The sequence below is a fragment of the Meriones unguiculatus genome, chromosome 19 (assembly GCF_030254825.1).
Source record: "Meriones unguiculatus strain TT.TT164.6M chromosome 19, Bangor_MerUng_6.1, whole genome shotgun sequence".
NCBI classification, from domain to species: domain Eukaryota; kingdom Metazoa; phylum Chordata; class Mammalia; order Rodentia; family Muridae; genus Meriones; species Meriones unguiculatus.
In genome coordinates this window covers 39362800-39386859 of record NC_083366.1, presented here as the reverse complement: position 1 = coordinate 39386859, position 24060 = coordinate 39362800, and the positions used below count along the sequence as shown (strand labels likewise).

The 24060-nt window shown below is 41.9% G+C and overlaps 1 protein-coding gene and 2 pseudogenes across 1 annotated transcript; 2 read left to right on the top strand and 1 right to left on the bottom strand.

Moving 5' to 3' along the window:
- Positions 1-918: 918 nt before the first annotated feature.
- On the bottom strand, positions 919-1818 carry LOC110560251 (putative vomeronasal receptor-like protein 4). The gene has a single exon (XM_021656103.1). The coding sequence runs from the start codon at positions 1816-1818 to the stop codon at positions 919-921; it is 900 nt and encodes a 299-aa protein (XP_021511778.1).
- Positions 1819-12170: 10352 nt separating this feature from the next.
- LOC110560241 (putative vomeronasal receptor-like protein 4) lies at positions 12171-13258 on the top strand (annotated as a pseudogene).
- Positions 13259-14608: 1350 nt separating this feature from the next.
- LOC110560242 (putative vomeronasal receptor-like protein 4) lies at positions 14609-15437 on the top strand (annotated as a pseudogene).
- Positions 15438-24060: the final 8623 nt, after the last annotated feature.

The following is a 24060-nucleotide window of genomic DNA, read 5'->3' as shown; positions in this document are numbered from 1 at the left end:
TTGTTGACCAAGTTGCCTTGATGTGGTGACTTCGCCTGTCTCTGTCATCTTCACTCAGCTGTAGAAGCTTAGCTCCGATAAGGGTCACCTCCTCACCTCCCATATCCTCTCTTGCTCTCATGTTCCAGCTTCCGTGGGGAAATATGAAATACTGACTTCTGACAGTAGTGTTACATAAACTAACGAGAAACTAACAGTCACACGACAGGGATGATAGAATAAGAGAATGCTGTCACCATTCCTAGAAACACTGAACTTAAGATTGTGTGATGCCAGAGTTCTTAAGAAAATGAAATGGATTGTTATAATATTTCATTTAATGTTGAAATAGGGAGAAAATTATGGCAAATAGCAGTTTAGTGGGGAATATTTATAATTCCAGAATTTGAGATCCCAAGGCAACACAAGATTGGCCTGAGCTACATACTGTCAGGACAGCCTATGCTACAGAGCAAAAACTATGCCCCCCCACCTCTAACATTTATCATGGCTCGTGGTAGCTCAGTAACCAAGTAGTATCCCAAAGTAAGGGGAACAAGGACTATTTCTAACAAGATCTCAAGGGCAGGCTCTTTGACCTCCCCACCCCCCCCCCCCCAGGGGAGGAGCAGTCCTGTTAGGCCACAGAGGAGGACTTTGCAGCCAGCCCTGAAGATACCTGATAAAACAGGGTCAAATGAAAGGGGAGGAGGTCCTCCCCTATCAGTGGACTTGGAAAGGGGCAGGGAGGAGACCAGTGAGAGAGTGTGGGGTTGGGGAGGGAATGAGGGAGCGGGATACAGCTGGGACACAGAGTTAACAAAATGTAACTAATAAGAAAAATAAAATTTAAAAAAAAAATTTATCATGGCAAAGCATTTACAGTGTATATATGTTTAACTCATAGAAAATAGCTATAGAATGTAATATCTACACTTCTCAATGAGCATGTAAGACAGGAAGACGGACATCTCTGCTGATCAGAACATAGGGACTGAAACTGGCATAACCAAGTTCTAAAAACGTTTTAATATTTAGTAAAACAGAATCATGTGCCACTGTGAAACCTGTGTAGAAGGAGAGAATAAAATCTGCCCAATAGAAGAAAAGGAAGCAGGTCATGAGAACGAGAACACTCCATGTAGCTCTGATTTCTGGAGGAGAGTTGTTTGCAAGCCTGGAGCTGTAAAGGTAGAGGACACACTTGTGATGCTTATACAGATGGAGAGCCATGGAGCCACTGCTCCAGCCCATCAGACTCTGAAAGATGGCGTCACGAAGAGTCATGAGAGAGAGGAAAAGCCACTTAACTATGTGCCTGGAGGGCAGCATATAGCAGTGCCCAATGAACATTTCAGCTTCAGACGTGTTCAAGCCGTTGCCTGATTTGATGTAGCGGAGCAAGTTGGAGCTTATGAGTAAATTAATAATCCAGAAGAGGAGGAGACAGGGAAGAACTTGCCATGCTGTCCGTGGTTTGATCTTTGTCCAAATGGTGGTCCTGGGCCTGATCGTGAGTGCCTGGACCACGCTGAGGAGACAGGTGGTGCAGATGGAGAGGCCCCGAGCCATCCTTGCCAGATAAACCACAGCTTTACAGCCAATATCTCCTAGGAAGTTTCTGAAATAAAACACTGTGGCTATATCTCTGACCCCTGTGCTACAAATAATAATCAAATTAGAAAATGACAAGTGGATGAGAATAAGGTTGACAGGCTTTTTCTCAGTCCCCAAGGCAGACGTGTACACATGTCTCACAAATACTAGAATATTTCCTACAATTCCAGGCCCAGAAAGAGAAACAAGGACTATTGCCTGGGTAATGTTATTCCACTTCATCTTCTGACTTGATACACAGCACTAGGAAAAATCATCTGAGAAACACACATAATACTTTTTCTGCTTATACGCATAAAAGGATGACCTCAACTATGTAAACATATATGGTACTTTATGATGCCTGATTACTGTTGCTGATGCTCTTTTCGTTTTGTTTGGTTTTCATTTGTTTGTCTTCAGTTTGTCCTTTCTCCATTCCAGTGAAAAGGATGATAGCTACAATCAGGGCATAAACTTGATTAATTTCCTGCCTTTCACAGTGATCCTTCATCCCTCAATTTTATATATCCATGTTCTTCCCAGAAAAAAAAAAAAAAAAGCTAAATGCATAGCATCACTTTGTCAATATTTAAGCCAACACAGGCCTGACTATTAGCCTGACAGATTCCTCCCTTTACTCTCATGTAACGCAATATGACCTCAGGCTACCGGACAGTGTTGCTGCTTCATCAAGATCCTCTTCACTGCCCCATCACTCAAATGGTTGATAAACTAATGAAAAGCTTGCAGCTTCTCAGAAAGTTGTGCTTTGACAAATGGATGAGTTTCTCAGGTTACATTATATGGCATTCTCCTCTTCCCAAGCCCTTTGATCAAAAATTACACAGAAATTAGTGACCTATTCAGGGTATTAACATTTAGATCACTGGCCTGTTTATGGGACTAAGTGTGGTAAAAAATGTGTTCCCAATTGTCATGATGGTTGAAGGTGATTTTCTTTTGACTGCTATTAATCTTGTTTTTGCCCTTTATTTCTGGGAACACTTCCCCCAGCATAATACCAGGAAAACGGTTCCTGTAGCGTCTTTACAAAAGCATGTCTTACTGATTGTTTTAAGCTTGGTTCTCAGTCAGAAGTCCCTCACCCAGCCAGTCCTCCCCAATATCTCATGCTAGGAATGTACTCACTTTATGAATGCCATCTTTTTCTTCTGTTTCTTCACTTTGTTTATATTCTAGCAAAAATAAGTTTTTGAAGCAGAAACTTATTCCATTTGTTTCACCCCTCACAAAACACGTATAAATTCATGTGACAATCTTAATTTCTATCTGTCCTCCACAATTTGACATCTTATCTGCAACAAAATCAGTTCTAAAAGAGTTTGACTTCTCACCAACAAATGTAGCATTGGTGCTCACCTTTCCACAGTTATATGTACTGTAGCCAGGGCTGATCTTTGCCTGACTACCATGCCTTATAGAACCTGCTTAGAGTGTTATCACTTAAGCTTTCCCTGCCCTCAGAAGGCTATGTTCCCAGGTTACCTTTTTTCCTTCACTAAGCAGTGAGCAGGCGTCACAGACACATGTTTGTATGTGAAACAAACATACAAACCTAAGTGCCTGCCTGTAGTGGTTGCTCAGTAAATTTATTGGTTTTAAAACTGCACTTTAATCAGAGACAAACTGAGAAACCAATTTAGAGAAACATTTGAGTTGGGCTCCTTCCTGAAGACTGATAAAGCTCAGTATCCTGGAGCACTCAGTGTTCACTTTGAATGCCTTATTTGGTAAGTAATTTAGCACATCCCTGTTGGTGCAACGATGTGAGCTTCTGCCCTTCAACCAATGTAGTGATGGGCATGGACTGTCCTTCAAAAAAACTTACCAGCAATTCTTTATTTTCTCTTCAAATCCATCTTCATTGATCTGCTTATCATTTGGTAGCCTTTCAGAAGTACATAAGTAATCTTTGAGATGACAAAAGCAAAATTTATAATGATGAAATTGTCTTTGATTTCCAACAGTGTCATAACTTAGTTGAAAAGGCTGCAAACACACACACACACACACACACACACACACACACACACACATGTCTATTCCAGCGTTATCAGAAAGATATTTATATACATATTTAATAAGCTTTCTCAATAGTCACTCCTCTAGTATGTAAGACATAACAAAAAAGCAATCTGTGTAAAACTAACCAAGTCAGGGTTTTCTTTTAGAACTGGGTCATGGACCATAGAGGCAAAATGCAAGGTCCAGACAAAAGAGAGAGAAAAATAAGTAAACTAGTGAAAAATAAGTTGCAAATTGACAAGCCCAAGCTTTGTAACCAGCTATCCTATTTGTCAAAAACTGCCATTCTCAACTGCTATATGCTGAGCTTTAGACATTTTTCTTAGTCCTTTTAACACTCACTAATAGATGGATGATGCTTTGTACCATTTGGGTGTTTTGTAGGAGTCAATGGAGGAGAGGCGCAGAGTGCCTAGGATAATGCCTGCCCTGTGTTAAACATGTCCCAATAGCAATCATTCTATGATTTTGTGTCATCCTCAGTTTCCCCCACAATTCTCTGTAATTGTGCCCTGTGATATGCTTTGAGTCTGAATAGGGAAACTTCAGAAAAAAATAACAAAAAAGAGCAAAGTTCCCCATTCTGAGAAGGCTAAAGGACACCAGACTTAAGATATTGCTGAGTAGAACCTTTCACTCCTGTGAGGACAAACACACAACCTGGAGAAACTGCACAGAAGAAAAGCTTCCTACACTCAACCTGAAATTTCAGCCCATGTCCCCTGTACCTGCCTGGGCTGTAATGAGCATCTCTGGCCCAGTACACCACACACACAGCACTTGGCTCCCTCATGGACATAGAAATAATTCTGGATGGCAGGTGGGAAATGAGAGACTGTTTTCTCCCTGCATCTTGTCACCTTCCTCTTTCACAGTATTAGAGGAACCCAGACCCTTCTCTTCAACTACCTCTCCTAACCCTTCCTACCTCACAGCATCTCTGCCAGGGTGGAAGGAAGCTTCAGTCCACAGACTCACCTGTGGATTCTGTGCAGGGTTCAGGGTGGGCGTCCTCACAGCACAGCAGACACTCTTTATCATCCCTGAGCCCTGTGCCCACAGCAGCTGTCACTGCTGACAGGATGTCACCATCAGGAGTTTGGCTTCTCCAGGGGAAAAGGGCTCCTTCTGCACATCCCCATCCTGGACACCTGCTCTGTGCTCTCCCTGGGGCCCTGTCATTTGCTGAGCCAGAAACTTTCTGATCCTAATTACAGTGCCTGAGTTTCCTGGATCCTGGGCATTTTCCCCCCTTTTACCAACAAGCCAAGAACTAAATTTTGAGAAACTTCTGAGAAACTGAAAAGTGTGCTCTCTGAATGTTCAGTAACACTGTGGCTGGAGAGATGCTCAGTGGTTAAGAGTAATTGCTGCTCCTCCTGAGATCCATGTTCAATTCCTGGCACCAACATGGTGATTCACAAACATCTGTAACTCCATACGACCTCCGTGGGCCTCAAACACACATCACAAATATGCATCTACTCAGAAAAAAACACATAGAGTAAAGTGAAGCAATCTAATAAAAGTAAAGTTTGTTTTTTAAGGCTCAGTACTACCTAGATAAAAGATGTCCACAGTAGAGGACAATGCAGCCACTTTTGATGAGAACTGATCAGAAAGGAGAGGAGAACCTCCCCTATCAGTGGACTTGGGGAGGGACATGCATGCAGAAAGGGGAGGGAGGGTGGGATCGGGAGGGGAGAAGGGAGGGGCTTATGGGGGGATACAAAATGAATAAAGTGTAATTAATAAAAAATTTTTAAAAAAAAGGAGAGAAAGGAAAAGTAGAAAAGGAAATGGAGGGGATGGAAATAAAAGTTCAAAAAGCTCTGAACAAAATACTTACAAAAAATAAAAAATAAAAAAAGATGTTCAAGCTCCCAGAGTCACTGTCTGGACCTACAGTGTGGTTGGTGTCTAGGGCAGAGAAGCAGGGGGAATTTTTGGAGGTTTCATCTGTTTCTTGCTCTGACTGCTGACTTTATGCAGAGTATGCCCCGACCAGCGGGGGCTTCAACGGGGTTCCTAAGGGAGGAGAGTGGAAGGAATGGGAGGTGACGAGAAGTGCAAGGAAGGAAGCCAAGTCTGTTTGTCTGATCAAGGCTTCATTTATTAGAAATTTTTACCCAACTTATATGGGGAGAAGGCAGGAAAAGGGGGAAGGTAATTAGCTGCTGCAGGAGACAGGAAGAGTGCTTTCATGTGTTAAATAGGGTGCCTGCAAGATAACTTAGGAATGTTTTCTCACGGATGCTCTAACAAACGGATATCCTCACAGTCTCTCACCCATGCATGAGTTAGGGTCCTAGATGACTTTCACTAAATGGCTTTAGGTCTCCACTAAATGACCTTTACTCACTATTTGGCTTTGGCCTAGTAAAAACCTTTTGTCTCCACTAGATAGCTTTGACTTTGGCTTCTGTAGATAGCTTTGGCTCCCGGCACAGAGGAGCCAACTCCCCTCCTGCCTGAGTTCTTCATTTCTCCTATTTTTTTAATATATCTCTTTTTCACGTTCACTGTCAAAAAATGCTTCTGTCTCTTGAAGATCAGATTGTTCAGTTATTGCCCAGATCAAGTGGAGAAGGTTTATGTATAATTAACTCTGAGGACCACACATCAGTTCTGGGTCTCTGGGTCACCAGTTTGGGAAACAAAGTCTTTAGTTCTCATTTGCCATTAGACAGCTGAGGAGACCCAGGGAGGATGTACAGGACTCAGCACCCACACAGCCAGCCATGCAGAGTCACTTAGCTCACACTTCACTACCCCCACTTCTCCTTTCCCTTCCCAGGGCCCTATCCACTTCCTGGTGTGAAGGAATGCACTAGAATGGTTGAATCTGACAACTAGTGTTCAGTAGATACATTTTCCCTGCTGCAAGAACATCTATGTTTCTGTCGGCTCAGATGGATGAGTGATACGGAGGAAGAGAAGAGGGCTCCCAGTCTTGCCCAGAGAGACCCTGTGCTGTCTTAGCCCTTTGTCCCTCTTTCACTCTGCTAGAAGGGAGGCTCTGTCCCCTCTCTGCATCAGCATGTGTCTTACTGAAGACTTCCTCTCCACTGCCTGGGACTGCTATACAGACACATTTTCTTACTTTATTTTCTTCAACCTTAGGTGTAACTGATTTAGGGGTTCTCTCTAAAGTCCGGTGTGTGTGTGTGAGTGTGTGTAAAACACAATCACATTGTACTATGTGTGCAGAGCTCAAGTGTAGCTTCCCCTTTAGTGTGTAAGATATATACTCTCCTAACCAGTGGCTTCCTAGATCTTCCATCTTGATCATAAAGTGTTCTTGACTTTTTGTTTGTTTGTTTTTGCCAGTCATGTTTGGTTCTACCATAGGTTTCTCAGCTATAGAGATTGTTGGTATAATGTTCTTGTGGAATGTATACAATTTACCGTTGTTTATTCAAATGCTGACTTATCTACCCCACTATCTGGTTTTAATCTGGACATTGCATTGTGATGTTTATTCTAAACATCACCTTTCTCAAGTTTGTGTAAACACGCCACCATTTGTTCTCTGTGTTGTCAATAAAACAATCAGCCAGTGCTGTGCAATGGAGATAATAGGGTGGGACATCCTGGTCTGGAGAGGAGGAGAAAGAAGCAGGTGGGAGGAGTAGGAGAGCAGAGATCAGCAGGAGAAGACTTGGAATCAGATTGAAACCAGATAGTGGGGTAGAGAAATCAGCATTTGAATGAACAAGGGTAAAATGTATGCATTCCACAAGAACATTATACCAACAATCATGCACCTACAAAACCTGCACAGTAAAAGGGTAACCTGCCTACAAAGTATACTGTTGCAATAGTGACACAACTGGGATAAAAGGAACCAACCACTTTTTGTTTTAATTTATGGATCGCTCAACTAGATAAACCCACACATGACACTGCTAAAGTGACCAAAACTCAAGACTAGGTAAGGAAAATATGCTACTAAAGGAAAGCAACGATAAAATGCCTCTAAACGCCATTTTTCGCTTCCCATAGATCAGTGTATTACTCAAAGCTCATCAGAAAAGCTTCTTGTGGTTGATGAAAATTAACATAGAGACCCTCAACTGGGCAATGTATAGAGAGTGAGAGACGTTACTGGAACTTGGTTTTAAAATGGGATATTTTCATCAACTCTTTCACCTCAAGGTTCAGTGACATATTTGGAATAAGAAGCAGGAAGACTGGAAGAGCTAGAGGAGACAGAGGACTGTAAATAATCAGTGTTCTTCCAGACTAAACAGGATTGATGCACAGAACTCACAGACATGGTGGCAACCCACACAAGCTAAATGGGGTCGCAGTGCTGAGAAGTGGAACTGTGCATGGGGTTGTAAAACTAACTAAGAAACTACTTTCAGTTAACATCGGCTGTAAACAAGATAATCAGTTTTCTACAATAAATGTCACTGTGTGACCTCAACCATGTTCCAGGCAACTTTGTGTTTTGGGTTGTTGTAGATATTGTTATTGTTGTTGTTGTTGTTGTTGTTGGTTTTCTTTTTATCAGATCGTGTGTTGTGTTTTATTTGGGCAGAGTAAATCACAAGAGAGCAAACATAAAGTTAGGTGGGTAGAGGGGTGTGGAGGTGGGAGGTGTTAGGGGAAGGAAATGATGTGAACAAAATCTATTTTATGAAAGCACAAACCTAAGTAATAAAAAATAACATCAAAAAATCCTCCAGGGCATCTGTAAAGCAGCAGCAGGCATTCTAAGTGGTGCCAAGAGCACAGAGGCTACCAGAATTTCCTCCTCTCTTTGTCTTAAATATGACACTGCAGACAGCCCTTCGCTGTAGTATTTAATGATCTTTTAATATTAATAGGGAATATGCTTGAAAGTGATTCAAAAAGTGATCATTTTAGGTTATCAGAAATTTCTTCCAAAGCAGTTTTCTGTTTAGGGGGTAAATTGAAACAAGAGGCTAGACTGGAGTAAAGTCCAAAGAACCAGTACCCCTTGGGCACTGTTCAGGATCCTTCTCCTTGCTCACAGGAACTGTAATTATGATCAGAAAGTTTTTGGGTTAAGCGAATGACAGAGCACCAGGGAGAAGGCAGGGCTGCCTCAGGGATGGAGACAGAAGGAACCTTTTCCCCTGATAAGCCAAACTCCTGAGTGTGACATCCTGACACCTTGCTTGAGCACAGGGACTTGGGGTTGATAAAAGGGCCTGGCTGGTGCTGTGAGGACAGCTACCCTGAATCCTGCACAGACTTCACAGGTGAGTTCTGCATGTCGTGGTGGATGAGGCTGCATTTGATACCAGAAAATCTGTGGAGGGCTGAAGTGTAGGAGAGAAGGATGTGGGCTCCCTGTCACTCTGTAAATGGAAAGTGGCAGGATTCAGGGAGGAGGTCATCTATCATTTCCAAAATTTAAAAACTGAATTGTTGGGGTGTCCATGAGGACAGTGTATGTGGTCACTGGAACAGGGCTGTTCCTTTCCCAGGGCAGGCAAGGGTAGGAGACAGAGGCAGCTGCAGTGCAGCCTGGAGTAGGAAGCTCTTGCTCACTCAGCTTCTGCACAATCTTTGTGTGATTTTTCCCTCCAAAGACTGAGAACTTTGATCTGAGCTATATGACTTCTGGTGACTTGAGTCTTTTCTGGAGGGACTCTCTTTCTTTATCATGATCCCATTTATTATGAATTTCCTTTTTCCTAGACCTAATGTAAGACCATGGAAAGCAAGAATTGTGGACAAAACAGACATGAGACTAAATACTAACACTAATAACAGGCTTTATAAAATGAAGCTTTATAAAAATAAAATGAAGCTTTAATGCATGATGGAAACATTGCTAGGCACTCACTGTTCATGTCAGTTCATTGCCTTGTTAAAATACACATCTTTCACAAAGCATAATTTACATTTGAAAAATACTTTTTAAAGAAGCCAAATAAATGTGCTCAAAGTGATGAATATATGAATTGGAAAAGCCAGAATTTCTTTTTCATTATATCACAATTGTAGCCCCCTTCCTCAACTTCCTCCCAATCCCATCCTCCCTCCTTCTTTCTCCTTATCCCTTCTCCTAGTCCACTGAAAGGGGGAGTTCTCCTCTCTGCCATCTGCCCCTAGCTTATCAAGTCTCATCAGAACTGCCTGGATCCTCTTTCTCTGCAGGCTGGCAAGGCTGCCTTGCCAGGGGAAAGTGATCAAAGAGCAGGAAACCAAGTTCATGACAGAGGCAGTCCCTGCTACCCTTACTCAGGAACACATATGGAGACTGAGCTGCCAATCAGCTATGTCTGAGCAGGGGGTCTGGGTCTTCTCAAGTCCTTGGTTGGTGCATCATTCTCTGCAGGAGCTCCTGGGCACCGAAAGTGGTGGAAGAGATGAGATAGGATGGGGGCCTCCTATAGAGGGTCCTCTGAAAGGTTGAGACTCACAGCCAAACTTCGAGCAGAGCACAGGGAGTCTTAGGGAAGAAGAGGGGAGTGGGTATAGAAGTACATGGAGAGGACAGGAGCCCCACAAGGAAAAGCCAGAATTCAAATCCACACTCGGTGGTCACAAACATGTTCTGGGAATCCTAAACTTTCTATTCCTAAAGTTTTCTTATCAGTCAAGATTCTAGAGTATACTTAACCCTTCCACCACATTATTTGCTGCAAAATCTCTCATTTAATTGGAGGCACACAGACTGAGATTGATTCTAACGTAGTGTAAGTAGGAAGCTTGTGAAAGCTAGTTAAAATGCACATATATCTTTGAAGAACAGTGGTTCTTCAATGGTAAAGAGCATTTACTGCTCTCCTAGAGTTCCCTCATTCAATTATCAGCACTCACATGGCAGCTAACAACCATGTGCAACTCTTGTTTCAGGAATCCAGGGCTTTATTCTGGCCTTTGGAAGCATCAGGCACACTGTGGTGCCTAGAAATGCATGTACATAAAACATCCATACACACAACGATGACTAAAATTAAAATAAATAAAATATAATGTAAGTGTTTCTCTGCTATTTCTTTGAATTGATGTAAATGGATAATATTTCAGTCCAGAAGTGACACAATTCAGGAAAAAAAAAAAAGACAGCTTCTTTATTTCAATATGTATTATTGGTATCTCAAAGAAATTAAGTGGTACTTTCTTTTATAATGCACAGTCATGAAATATTATTGTAGACATAAGGCAACTAAAAATTATCTACATTCATAAGTGTATTTAAAGATAACCCATGATAACCATTGGGTCGATGCTTTCTTAGAAATTTACCTCCTGTGTGTTGAAGAAAACATTTACTGAATTAGTATTCAAACAGGGTTATCCTCCCAGATTTTAAGGAAAGAGAACAACCAGAAAATCTTTCCTGAAAAGGCATTTTAGTTTAACCTCAGTAATTCATATAGGATAGTACAACCATACCACTCAGTTAATTTTATGCATAAGCCATTTCTTACATCACCCCATAACAGGCTGTATGCAAGGCAACTGATGCACACTTCTCAGCACAGAGGGGTTCATATAAACAGACAGACAGACAACATAGACCTTAGGGTTCAGCGAAATTGTAGGAGACATATTTGTGGCCTGTGGGCAGCACTTAGCTATGAAGGATCATGGCTGGAATCAGATCAGGAAGAGAACTTGATGTGTTCCCTTGTGGCACGGTGAGCTCCACTGTTATGTTTGCTCAGGAGAAGCTGAAAGCAATTCACAGGTAAATTTGGTGAGCAGCAGAGAAAACTAAATTCTGGAAAACAAATAGACCTAGGGTTTCCACATAAAACTATTTTATGATTTGTGAAAATGGAGTCAAAATGAATACATTCAGATTGTAAGCCTTATTTTAACTTTAAACAGAATGAGAAAACAGAAAAGGGGTACAATGTGTAAAATTACACAAATCAGTGTGAGGTATTAGGTTACTTGTCATTTATAGTGGAAAACAGTAGCGACTGATAAAATCACTAATTTAACAAGCCTTGGAAAGCAAAGAGAATGTTCCTTTGTCTGAAATCCAAAAGAACAATACCTAAGCTGAGAGCTGAAATTTGATGTTTTCTTAGGAGAATGTTCTTAGGGAATTGTCATAAAAGCACAAAAGTGGTGGGGTGGGTTGTCTTTAATATAATTCCACACATGAGATGATAGGGAATAGGAGTTATTTACACCATCCTGTTCAAGGCAAGAAGATGGACACACTGCTGTCCTACCTAATTAATCTATGTGTTATTTGTCGCCAAGGTCATGTCAGAGTTGGAGACAAAGAAAAGCCACATGACTTTCCCTGGAAAGCAACCCCATCTGGGCAAGTATTTCACTTCTTTGAAGAGCTACAATTTCCTATTAGCTCAATACTTTCTTTACAGATGAGTGTGTACACGATGGCAAAGTGGATCTGAGAAGAGAGATATCTAAACTGATATTTCTAAGCCAATATCATGGCTTGGAAACTGAGTGATGCTGTCCTTTGTGTAGACATTCTCGTGGGAAAGATTTAGGGATGAAGAACATAAAGAACACTCTCTGGAAAGGCAGCGAAGGCATCAGCCTGGGGCTCAGGTCCAGTTGTCATCCTCGTGTCCATGTCAGTCAAAGCAAGAACAGAAGGTTCAAGAACAAAATAAGGCATCTCTAAACAATGAACTCGATGCATTATATACTATGCTGCACAGGTCACTAAAGAAAAAAGAAAACTCACAGGCATGAACTATACCATCTTTACTTCCTTATGTTCTTCAGGTTTTTCCTAGTTTTAGCCATGAAGATAATTTGGATTGACATTATTCAAAGAATATTTTTCATTTCACTCACAGGACTTGGGGTTTTAGGGAACATCTTTGTATTTGTGAGACATGTGTATGCTTTCCTGGGTCCTGAGAGAAAAAATATAGATATCATACTCATCCATCTGTCCTTCGTAAACACAATTATTATTTATTGCATTGGAGTCAGATATATGGCCACAGTTTTTTATATCAGAAACTTCCTAGGTGATGTTGGCTGTAAAACTACAATTTATGTAGAAAGGGTTGCCCGTGGCCTCTCCATCTGCACCACCTCTCTCCTCAGTGTGGTCCAGGCTGTCACCATTAGTCCCAGGACCAGCCTATGGAGAAAGCTCAAACCACAGACTGTATGGCATGTTCTAGCCTTTCTCCTTCTCTTTTGGATCTTTAATTCCCTGATAAGCTCCAACTTGCTTCACTATATCACAGCAGGAAGTAGCATGAACAGGTCTGGAGTTGGGGTATATACTGTGTATTGCTATATGCTGCCATCCAGGCACACAGTTAAGTGGCTTTTCCTCTCTCTCATGGCTCTTCGTGATGTCATTTTTCAGGGTCTCATGGGCTGGAGCAGTGGGTCTATGGCTCTCCATCTGTACAAACATCACATACATGTTCAGTACCTTCACAGCTCCAGGTCTGCAAGTAATTCCAGGCCAGAAATCAGAGCTACACATTCTGTTCTCACTCTCATGACCTGTTTCCTTTTCTTTTATTGGGCAGATTTTATTTTCTCCTTCTACACAGGTTCCACAGTGACACATGATTCCACAGTGCTAAATATTAAAGCACTTTCAGTACTTAGTTATGCTGGTCTTAGCCCCTTTGTCCTGATCATCAGGGATGTCAGTCTTGCTAAGCCCTGCTGTGTCCATGAAAAATAAGATATTCCTTTTTGCATGCAGCTCTTTATGATCTAAAGCTTTATACCCTGGAATGGCTATGCTTTACCATTCCAATGTATCACGGCACTAAAGTGATTGAAATAATAGATTACTTCTTTTACAGACAGCTTGTCTTAGATAATTCAAGGCTGCTTTAGACTCTAGGAAGTTGGATGGGATTCTAATTATCCCAGCATTTCACCCTTTCTATCATACAGTTTAGCTTGATGCATCCTTCACCGAGAAATCCAGGGGAGCATGCAGTCACCAGAAATTAGAATTTTATTTTTCCACATGCTAGAGTTTAACACTTATAAGCAAACTTTTCTTGCCTTCTTGTTGCTTCTAATGTACTTCCGCGATCACCCCCTCCTTTGCTTATTTACAAAGCAGTTCCTGTGTCCCAGAGGCTATTCTAAACCAAAGAGAAGGAGAACCGAGAATGTCATGAAGCATACTTTATGTGAAAGTCTCTAACAAAGTGGAGATGAACGAACATGAAGTTAAGCTAATTCCCTGCAGTTACTAAATGCCTGTCATTGCAGGATGCCCATCACTAAAGAACAGGTAAGAATAAAAAACTGTAAGGCAGTTCCAAACACATTCAAGACACTCATGTGTAGCCATGCGATATATAGAAAAGCACAGGAGAAACATCATCCTTTAGAGAATGTCATCACAGTTTGGAAAACAAGCTCAGTGTGAGAACCTCACTCTTGTGCACAGTGCTATGTAACAATACCTCAGGAACATTGTTCCACAGATGCTGGCTCTCACTTCTGTTCACTCATTAGGGCTTACTCAAAGCATGTGGCATTTGTTACATCACCTGGCCCCTGCATGACAGCCTTGCACTCAGAGTTTAGGGCTCCACATGGGTTTCAGCTGTGGTCACAGGGACAGCAGTCCTAAAGGCACGAAGGGGAGCTGCTTGCTGAAGCTCATGCAGTGTGTCCTTGTAGGGGAACAAGACATTCGGGCTTGGGCGACTCCATAGCTTCCAGCCCAGGTGTATACAGAGGGTCCGGATATAGCTTTGATCCCACATCATCTGGGATACCCGTCCTGCAGGCTTCCTAGAGAGGCTCCTGTCAGTGTCTTATGTGCACTGCCTGGTGGACTGACGTGTTGCTAAGGGCTTTTGACCAAGGCTGTCCATCAACTCCCTGTAAGAAATAGAAAAACCTAACAGTCACCAAACAGCACCTGGCAAGGACACCAAGACCACACTCCTTCACTGGTCAAAAGTTGAACATATCCTGGAGAACACATGAAATATTCCTGTTTTGCTGTTTTTGAAAGTGATTCTTTGCTAAATTTTAATGTACATTTAGTTTAATAACCACCTTAATGAAAGGTGCTGGCCTAATATTTGTGAGACATGTATACACTTCTACCTTTAAGACTGAGAAAAGCTTGTAGAAATTCTTGTCATTCTCTTGGTGTTTTCTAAAGTGATCATTAATTGTAGCACAGAGGTTAAAGACATATCCACAGTACATTCCTTCAGAAACATCCTAAGAGAGATTGGTTGTAAAGCTGTGGCTTAACTGATAAGGCTGGCATTGGGTCCTTCTGTCTGCACCACCTCCTCAGCATGGTCCAGGTTGTCACCATCAGTCCCAGGACCACCCTTTGGACAAAGCTCAAACTACAAACCTCATGGCAATGTCTTCTTTTTCTCCTCCTCTTTTGGATTGTTGATGTTCTCATAAGCTCCAACTTGCTCTGCTACATCAAAGCAAGCAGTACCTTGAACAGGTCTATTCCTGGAACAGTCATTGGCCACTGCTCTATGCTGCCATCCAGACATATCATCAAGTGGCTTTTCCTCTCTCTCATGACTCTTTGTGATGTCATCTTCCAGAGTCTGATGGGCTGAAGCAGTGGCTCCATGGCTCTCCATCTCTATAGTCACCACAAGCGTGTCTTCTACCTTTACAGCTCCAGGTTTGCAAACAATTCCCCTCCAGAATCAATGTACATGGAGTGTTCTTGTTCTTATGACCTGCTTCCTTTTCTTCTATTGGGCAGATTTTATTCTCTACATCTTCATGGCAACATATGATTCATTTTACTAACTATTAAAGCATTTTTAGAACTTGGTTATGGTGGTTTCAGCCACTATGTTCTGATCAGCAGAGGTGTCCGTGTTTTTAATGACTTGCATGTTTACTGAGAAGTGTAGAAATTATATTCTATATCTATTCTGTATAAACTAAAGGTATGTGCATTGTAAACTGCTTTGCCCTGGTGAATTTTAGAGGTGGGGACATAATGTTTGCTTAGGAGCTTAGGCTGAGCTGGCAGTCAGCACAGCCTGATCTTGAGCTGCCTCTTCCTCCCAAATGCTGATTAAAGCCATTCCTCACCAAACTGCTGTTTGCCTTAGTGTTGAAATGTATCACAATAATAAATTAAATATTATAAAAGTAATTTTGTTCTCAATAAGCCTGTCAGTATGCAATATTAAGGCCTCTTCAAGGTTTCTAGACAGGTAGAAAATGGATTCTTACCACCTTCCCATTCTACCATACCTGTCATGTGACTTTTATCCTATATCATTAGCACTGGAAAAAGTACTGGAAGTAAGACTTCTGTAAAAAATCATTTTTCCCCCAAAGCCACAGCAGGAGAGCAAGACAGAGTAGGTAGGGATGAGAAGATGAATTATCCAAGCTGAGCTTGCATAGTGAGACTAGCGAAGTCACCAGAGCCCAGCAAATTTGATCCACAACTGTTTGGTATTGCTAAGTTCCAAAATTGAAGAAAACTAATGTCGATGCTGTTGGACACTTATAACCAGATTAGACCTTCAAGTACTGCCACATGAATCTCTGGCAAACTGGGTCCCTCAAATTTTGCCATCACATGTGTGGAAACAAGAGTGTCACTGGCACAGGGATGTGGAAACACCTCACTGACAGATGTTGACACTGGAGCTTCCTCCTCTCAGATCCAGTCAGTCACCGTGGTCTATACTGATCACCATGTTCTGTAGGTCTCCCCTCCCCACCTCCTTGGTATCCCAGACTCCACCAACCTTGATGCTGTGCAGGTTCAAGGGGACTGTAGTGCTGAGGGCACAAAGGAGATCTCCTGGGTAGAACAAAATGGGCACAGCCTTTGCAAACAGAAAGATCTTGGAGCCTGGATACTTCACAGCTTTGGGCCCAAAAGAATCTGTAGGATCCAGAAAGCACCTGGACCTTAAAGTCGTTGCACTTCAGTCATCCCAGGGAGGCTCTGAACTGTGTGAGTTCCACCTTTGAAGGGATTCAAGACCATGAAGGGCTCTTCGTGAAACCTGTCCATCAGCTCCCTGCAGTTCCTCCCCAGGATAAACAGAAAAACCCAAACAGTTTTTGCAGGGAGTGGGGATGAGATGCTCTCTCTGAAGCTGAGGACTGTGCCTGGAGTGGAGCCAAGGCTGCCTGAGCTCCTTCCCTGGGCCAAGAGCTGAGAGTATCCAGAGTATAGCACGAGATAAATCAGGCTGTGGGTCTCTGTAATATTGCTCTTAGCTAAGATAAACTTGGATCTTAATATTTTATAATATAGATTAAAGACCATTATTATGGTTAGTTTCTGGGTGAGGAGGGTGGGGGTGGTGTCTGTGTGCCCTAGAACTATCTCTGTAGACCTGGCTGGCCTTGAACTCTGAGATCCTCTTGCCTCCACATCCCAGAGTGCCGAGATTAAAGGTGTGCATCGCTATGACTATGGCTATGGTTAGTTTTTATATCAACTTGTCACAAATTAAAATCATCAGAGTAGGGAGCCTGTACAATCTGAAGAGTTGTTCTGTCATGACTGATATGGAAAGACCCATCCTGATTCTGGGTGTCCACTAATGGTAACAGCTCACAGCAAAAAGTGTTAGGACTCTCTCGTATGCTTTTTGATCGCTTCTACCTGGCCAGGCAACTGTGGAAGAGGGTTTGTTCAGTCCTGATAAGTGCTGGGATGGGTAGGTGGGGCTGGGGCTCCCCTTATCTGAGGGGAAGAGGAGAGAGATAACGGGAAAAGGAAGAGGGTGGGACCAGGAGGAAAGGAGGGAGGGCGCTATGATTGTGATGTAAAAGTAGATAGATAGATAGATGCCTTGTGCTTGTTTGACCTTCTCTCTTGTCTCTGAGTACATTTGCTCTGTTGCTGCTGCTGGGGATGATTCCTTTGCTGAGAGCAAAACCAACAGCTCCCTAGGAAACATCCAGGCTTCTGGAGCCAATTGAGATTAGGAGGCATTTGCCTGTGGACTAATTGCTAGTTATGAGCCCTATGAGAGACAGCTATGGTGAGATAACTCTGATCGATGAGATACCCATCAAGGACCAAGTAAAATGCTTAGTCTCCTCTTCTCCAGGATGAATTTTCTGTGCCCTAAGGCTCTAACATATCAAATCATTAAGTTAATCCAGGATTTTACAAATAGGTTTGAATTGTTTTGTCCTAGGCAAACTAAGACATGCTCAAGGCATCTAGAAAGACTGAAGGGTAGGTTCTTTTTTTTTTTTTTCCCATAGTTCCTTTACATCCTTTTACAGAATGGACTCACTTTATTTTGCAAATGACTAAATGGTCTATGTGGCAAAAACTCAAGTAATAGACACCATGGTTATGTTTGGTCTTAAGTATAATATGTGACCATTGAAGTAAAAGAATGGCAGATTTTAAAAGTCACCTTTTGGTGCTGTCATTGGCCATGATTGGGAAGAGAAAGAAATATTAGAGAAAATTGTGAGAGAATTGTACTAATGCAAAACAAGACTGAATGTATAAGATTCAAGTTGATTTTGAGCAGAGTATGGCAAGGAGAGCTTTCAGACAGTGGTGCAAATGCAATAGAAAAGGAGAGGCAACAAAAGGTCTTCATGGTTCTGTGATAGTAATAGCAAGGCCAATGACAGGTCCTTAAGTTGAAGGTGCTTTTGAGAGCAACCAAACAGTGAAATTCTCTTTCAATACCCTTATACCTAGTCATGTGGGATGAGCCTAGTGAAAGTATGGCTTGGTAAACAGAAAATGTGGCAATTCAAACTCAAAATCACCATGCAAGAGCAGGATTCAAGATCAGGGTGTTTTAATGCAGGATGTGATCAGAGAATCTCTGTGTATATCAAAATGTGGGAAATTTTTATTTGGGTGGTAATAGTTAAAGACATAGGAGGGTTTAGTTGGATTTCCAATAATTTAAGATAGAACTAATACTGTTTACTGAAGACCAGGGTATGAGAGAGTCTTTTGATTAGAAATCCTGGGTAAATGGCTGATAATTCTTCAGATGGATTACATGGTCAGATAAGGAAGGCATATAGAGTTTCAGACACGTTAAACTTTATTTGCACATTAAGCAGCTTCTGTGGCTTCAATATGGTTTAAGCATCTCTCAGAGGTCAAGGGGTTGGAAGTGTGAGGCTCATCTGGCAGGACTGAGGTGGTAGAACCTTACATGGAGTAGAATCAGCTCATCAGCTGACTCCTCATGAGCACTTAAAGGAGGTGCCTAGGAATGAATCATTCTTATAGTGGTGGGTTATAAGGCAAAACCACGCCACACAATGGGCCCTTCCGTATGCAGACATATTTGGTTCTCTTTCCGAACTACATTGTGAAACATCCAGGAATCTATCACCAGGATGGTCGTGCTATGATATTTGGATCTTCCTGACATAAGACTTGTGATCTAAGGTGACATTGTCACTAAGTACTTAATCTCAAACATTTTATGGCAACAGAAAATTGATTCCTGAATCATTCAAACAGGCATTTACAGTTGGCAGAAACTTTCCCGTGGATGGATGCTGCACAGATAATACCCACCTCCAGCTCTACTACTGCCATCACGTGGCTTTGGAACTCTTTCTCACTTGGGGAAAAAAAATGGAGGTGACCCCATTGTCAGGAAGATAGAGGTAGAGATAAGGAAGGAAGGACTGAGAACCACCTACATTTATGGGCTTCAATGGTCTCAAAGTCAAGGAAGTTCCTCAGCCCTTCCTGTCACTGGAATGAGCAATGAGACACACAGGGAAAGCGGTGTCCTGGAAGGAGAGAAGATATTCTAAAGAGAGACAGACGTCCCCTACTTTTCACTCTTAGCATATTGATGCATTAAACCCAAACATTTGCCCCGGAGTCAGTCCTACCCTTGAGGAAGAGAGAGGCTGAAGCGCTGACACTGTCAGAGGAGAAACTTGCCTCCCCAGAGAGGCTTCACACAGCTCTGGTGAAACATGCACACTGAAGTGATTTTCTTTCTCTCCGTGGTTGAGGGTACTGAATGCTCTTCCAAAGGACTCTCTTTCAATTCCCTGCTCGCAAACATCTGTAACTCTATTCCCAGGGGATCCGATGCCCACTTCAGACCTCTGCAGATACTGCACGCATGTGATGCACAGATACCTGTGCAGACAAATACTCACACACATAAAGTAAAAATAAAAACTAAAAATTTAACTTTTAAAAAAACTTGTGTCAATTTACACTAGTTCAATCAAATCTGAAAGGTCTAAATGACTTTATTTCTTACCACAAAGTAGCCTAGGAAACGAATACAGTTGATTTGTGCAAGAATGGGAGAGTGACTGACAGAACATATATGTGGCAGCATCTATGGCAGGGACTCTGGCTTTATCCTCTTTGCAGAAGCTTTGAGAGTAAAATTTTGAAATTGATCCAAATTGGGAAACTCATTGATAAACAGTTGTAGTGTTTCAAGTCAGATGAATCTAGGTATGGCAATTTTCTCCTTAGATAAAGCAGGCAGAATTCTGGTAGAGTTCTAGACCACTTGAATTTTACAGTTATCAGAAACCATGATCAGCTGATCAATACAAAATGTTTCTCTGCTTTGAGCTATTCTTATCACTATTGTTTCCATGACCACAACAATCGTATCCATGGCGATTAAAAGTCTCACCACTTCTTCCCTGTCCCCGTGGCACCAAGTCATCACAATTTGACTACAGATTCCATGTCAACTGGAGAGCCCCAGCACAGAGTTCATCAGAATGCTGGGCCTGTCCATTCTCATTTAGTGATTTCTCAGAGCCACAGCGCAAGACTGTGAACCACTGAGATTATACAGTATACAAAGCAACATACTTTATACAAGCAAGCATATTGTGAATCATTAAAAAAAAAAAAAGTCAGCTGGGTGTGCTGGTGCATGCCTGTAATCCCAGCGCTTGGGGAAGCAGAAGCTTCTCTGTGTTCAAGACCAGCCTGATCTACAAATCAAGTCCAGGACAGCCAAGGCTACACAGGGAAACCCCGTCTTAGAACAAAGAGAGAGAGAGAGAGAGAGAGAGAGGAATAAAATAAATAAATAAATGGTCAGCATGTTTGAAAGTTCACTGTCTCTTTTCATAGTGGTAACTAAAATGTGTGTTTAAACCAGATTCAGAATCTTTGAATCTTCAAATCACTCTGAATCTTCTTTGTCCTCCATAAAATTAAAATCTTCTTAAGTTGCTTTTGAGAAGAATTCTACACAGATTATATGAATTCATTGAAATCAAAAGCCTTATGAAGAAATCTGCTAAGTATCAAGAGAACAATAACTTAGTAAAGGTAAAATACAAAATTACCTAGGAAATATTCCTCTGTAATTTGAAAAATTCATATGATCATTTGAAAGATAAATTTTGTGTAATCAAGAAACACAGGGGGAGGATGATGGAAGGATGCAAAGGAAATGCAAAGGAAAAAATGAGGGAGTAGAGATAACTAATACTAGGGATGTTTGAAAAGGCTATAGGATAATCTAACTTTATAAGCTTACTTTAAATACATATTATATATCTGTATATATTATATACATATAAATATATATATAAATACATATTATAGATCTGTATATATATATATATATATATATATATATATATATATAGCTACTACAGAAATAAAGAGAGAGAGAGACCCTACACAAAGCAAAATAATCCTCCCAGAAGCTATGGACTAATAAAAACCCTAATGCCTAACAACAAACACTACTCTTTGAGATATTGTTCAAGGGTGTCCAAAGACCTCCAAAATAATATAGGCTATAGCCATTGTCTTTGGTTACTTCCCAGAACTTGAAGATAACAGCTTTTTGCTGAAGATATCACAAACTTCACATACAAGGCTGGGAGGAATCAAGTTATGGAAGTCTCCTTGAAGACCAGCTCTAAATAGTATTGTAAGGTGATGTATAAGCTGGTAAGGAAAAAAAAAAAAAAAAACAAGCATTAGTTGTATTCAACTATAAAGCATTCAAACTACAATAGCAGGCCTGGCAAGATATCTCTAATGGTTCAATATTGGCACATATATCTTAAGGATAGCTAACAGTTGTCTAATTGGATTTCAGAGCTTCTCAATGGGAGAAAACTGATGCCTGGCCTCCTCAATAACCCTAGCCAAGATCCCATGGCTTGAGAGGGCATAAACTGTAGAGGAAAACCTACTACTGCCATTTTCTATTTCAAAATAGCTTTCAACTGTGTTCCAAATACTTATGCTCATGCCCACAGATAGGTGTAGCTCTTGGCCCCTGTGGTGGTTTGAATAAAAATGACCATATAAGCTCGTAAGGAGTGGCATTATTTGAAAGAATTAGGACATGTGGCTTGTTAGAATAGGTCTGGTCTTCTTGGCAGAACTGTGTCACTGAGGATGGGCTTTCAGGTTTCAAAAGCTCAAGTCAGGCCCAGTGACACTCTTCCTGATGCCTGCTAATCTAGATAATAACTGTCAGCTGCATCTCCAGAACCATGTCTCCCTGTTTCCTCCATGACATTAATGACTAATAACTGTAAGCCAGCCCCAATTAAATATTTTCCTAATAAGAGTTGTCATGGTCATGACATCTCTTCACAGCAATAAAACCCTAAGACACCCCTGTAGTGGAAGTTTTGGTTTCTTTAAATACTCAGTTACATTATGTAAATATGTTTTTGTCTTAATCGCAAGTGTGGGATATGGGTGGGTCTCCTTTTAGTTTGTCCACATCTGTTAACTATGATTCCCTTGTGCAGGCTCAGAGAGGGGCACGATCTTTGCCAGCTGCAAAGAGCTTAATTCTGAAGACTCTGAGAGGGTATAAATACCTGATCACTGAGAGGAAAAGGAGTCTGAGGAAAAAGAAGGCTGCTGCTGGTTTTCTGATTAGATTGGAATTGCCACAAAAAACTAAGCCTTAAAGAGGTCTATGTCCCCTTTCCCTTCTAACATTCCTTCTCTCCTACCTATAGGGGGTGGTGGTGGCTGGAAGGCTGGAAGGCAGGTACAGGCATAAGAAATCCCAATAAAATGGATTTAAAGTACACCTACACACCCCTCATGAAAAAAAAATCTTCGTTTGTTGCAGACAGAGGCTACTACAGAGATCTACACCTGGTCAAACGCCTAGAATAAAAGACAGTGGACTTCTAGCTCCTCTTAGTAGGACCACAGTACATCCCCTCCACCTAAGGCTCAAAGAACTTCGCAGAAGAGGGGAGAAAGAAGGCTGTAAACGTCAGAGGAGAAGCATACCTGCTGAGCAGTAGTGTCTTTTAAAGAGGACAGTAGTATTACACCCATGAAACTTCAAAAAGTTGCTTGTCTGAACAAGACCTGCACCATGACCACAGTAGGAGACATATCAGCATGGACATATCACCTAGGGGATTTTCTCACAAGCATCCCCCCACTAGGGGAAGAGCTATGGCAATGAAGGAATGGAGGCAAGGAAAGAAGAGTGGAAACTGGGTAAGGACAGTGTACACATGTGTGAAATTCTCAAAAAAGTGAAAACAACGATGTTTAAAAAAAAAAAAAAAGGAACATGAACGTCATAGTGAGTGGAGGAGAGCAATGAATAGAAGACTTAATGGGTTGGGCTGCTCCTGGCAGAACTGTGGGTCCAGACCAGATTCTAGGGGTAAGCTGCTGCAAACTTAAAACATAACTACTGAGGTAAAATTTGGACCCATGTCTTCAGAGCACAGGGCATTAGTAACCCACTACTTTACATATGGGACCGCCTGGTCATCAAATGCCACTACAGGGTTTGCATGGAATTGGAACTCAATGGTGTCCTCTGAGGACACTTAGATGTGCTGGAGACGTCTTGCTGTGGAGGTTCAGGCCTGCGCACACACAGACGCTGCAGCGGGAAGCGGTAGGGGGAAAATGAAGAATGGTTTGGAGTTTCACAGCGCTCAAGAACATGGTTCGGAGTTGCCAGCAACATCGGTGCTTCTCTTGGTTCTCAGAAGGCTGCCCTCTGGTTGTCCAGACTTGCAGGACCAGTTCATGGAAAATTCACAAAGTGACATAAAAAGAGCATCAAAGAAAGCACTCCTCCTTTAGGTAGGGGAGCTGTGTACTAGACTCTGGATCAAGCCAAGATCCAGCCACCTCACGTCCTTCCGAGATATTACTTGTTGACAGCTGCACGTCTCGAGCACTTGTTGTGGCTGGGGGGAGGGTGACTCGCTTCGTGCAATGATGTCTACCAAGCGACAGCCAAAAGATGCTTTGCCTGTACATTTCCTTCATTAACTTCACTCACAGACTTTTCTTCACTGTGAATGTGGGTATCTACAAATAGGGTTCCCTCTGTCCCCATACCACCTCAGTAGCTGCCCCTCCAAGGGCAGAAGCTCCTCACCCAGGCTGTTCCATCTGTGAGACATCATCGGCTGTCCTGCCTGACCCACAGCTCTCCCCGTCCTGAACACCCTCACCCGTCTGACTTGTCCTCCTCTATCAGGTCCTAGTTCATGTACCACTGGACCACATACCCTTATGCACAGGTCTCCAGAAAT

Coding starts and splice junctions, on each gene's coding strand:
- LOC110560251 (XM_021656103.1), bottom strand. CDS start 1,818: ATGAAGTGGAATAACATTACCCAGGCAATAGTCCTTGTTTCTCTTTCT.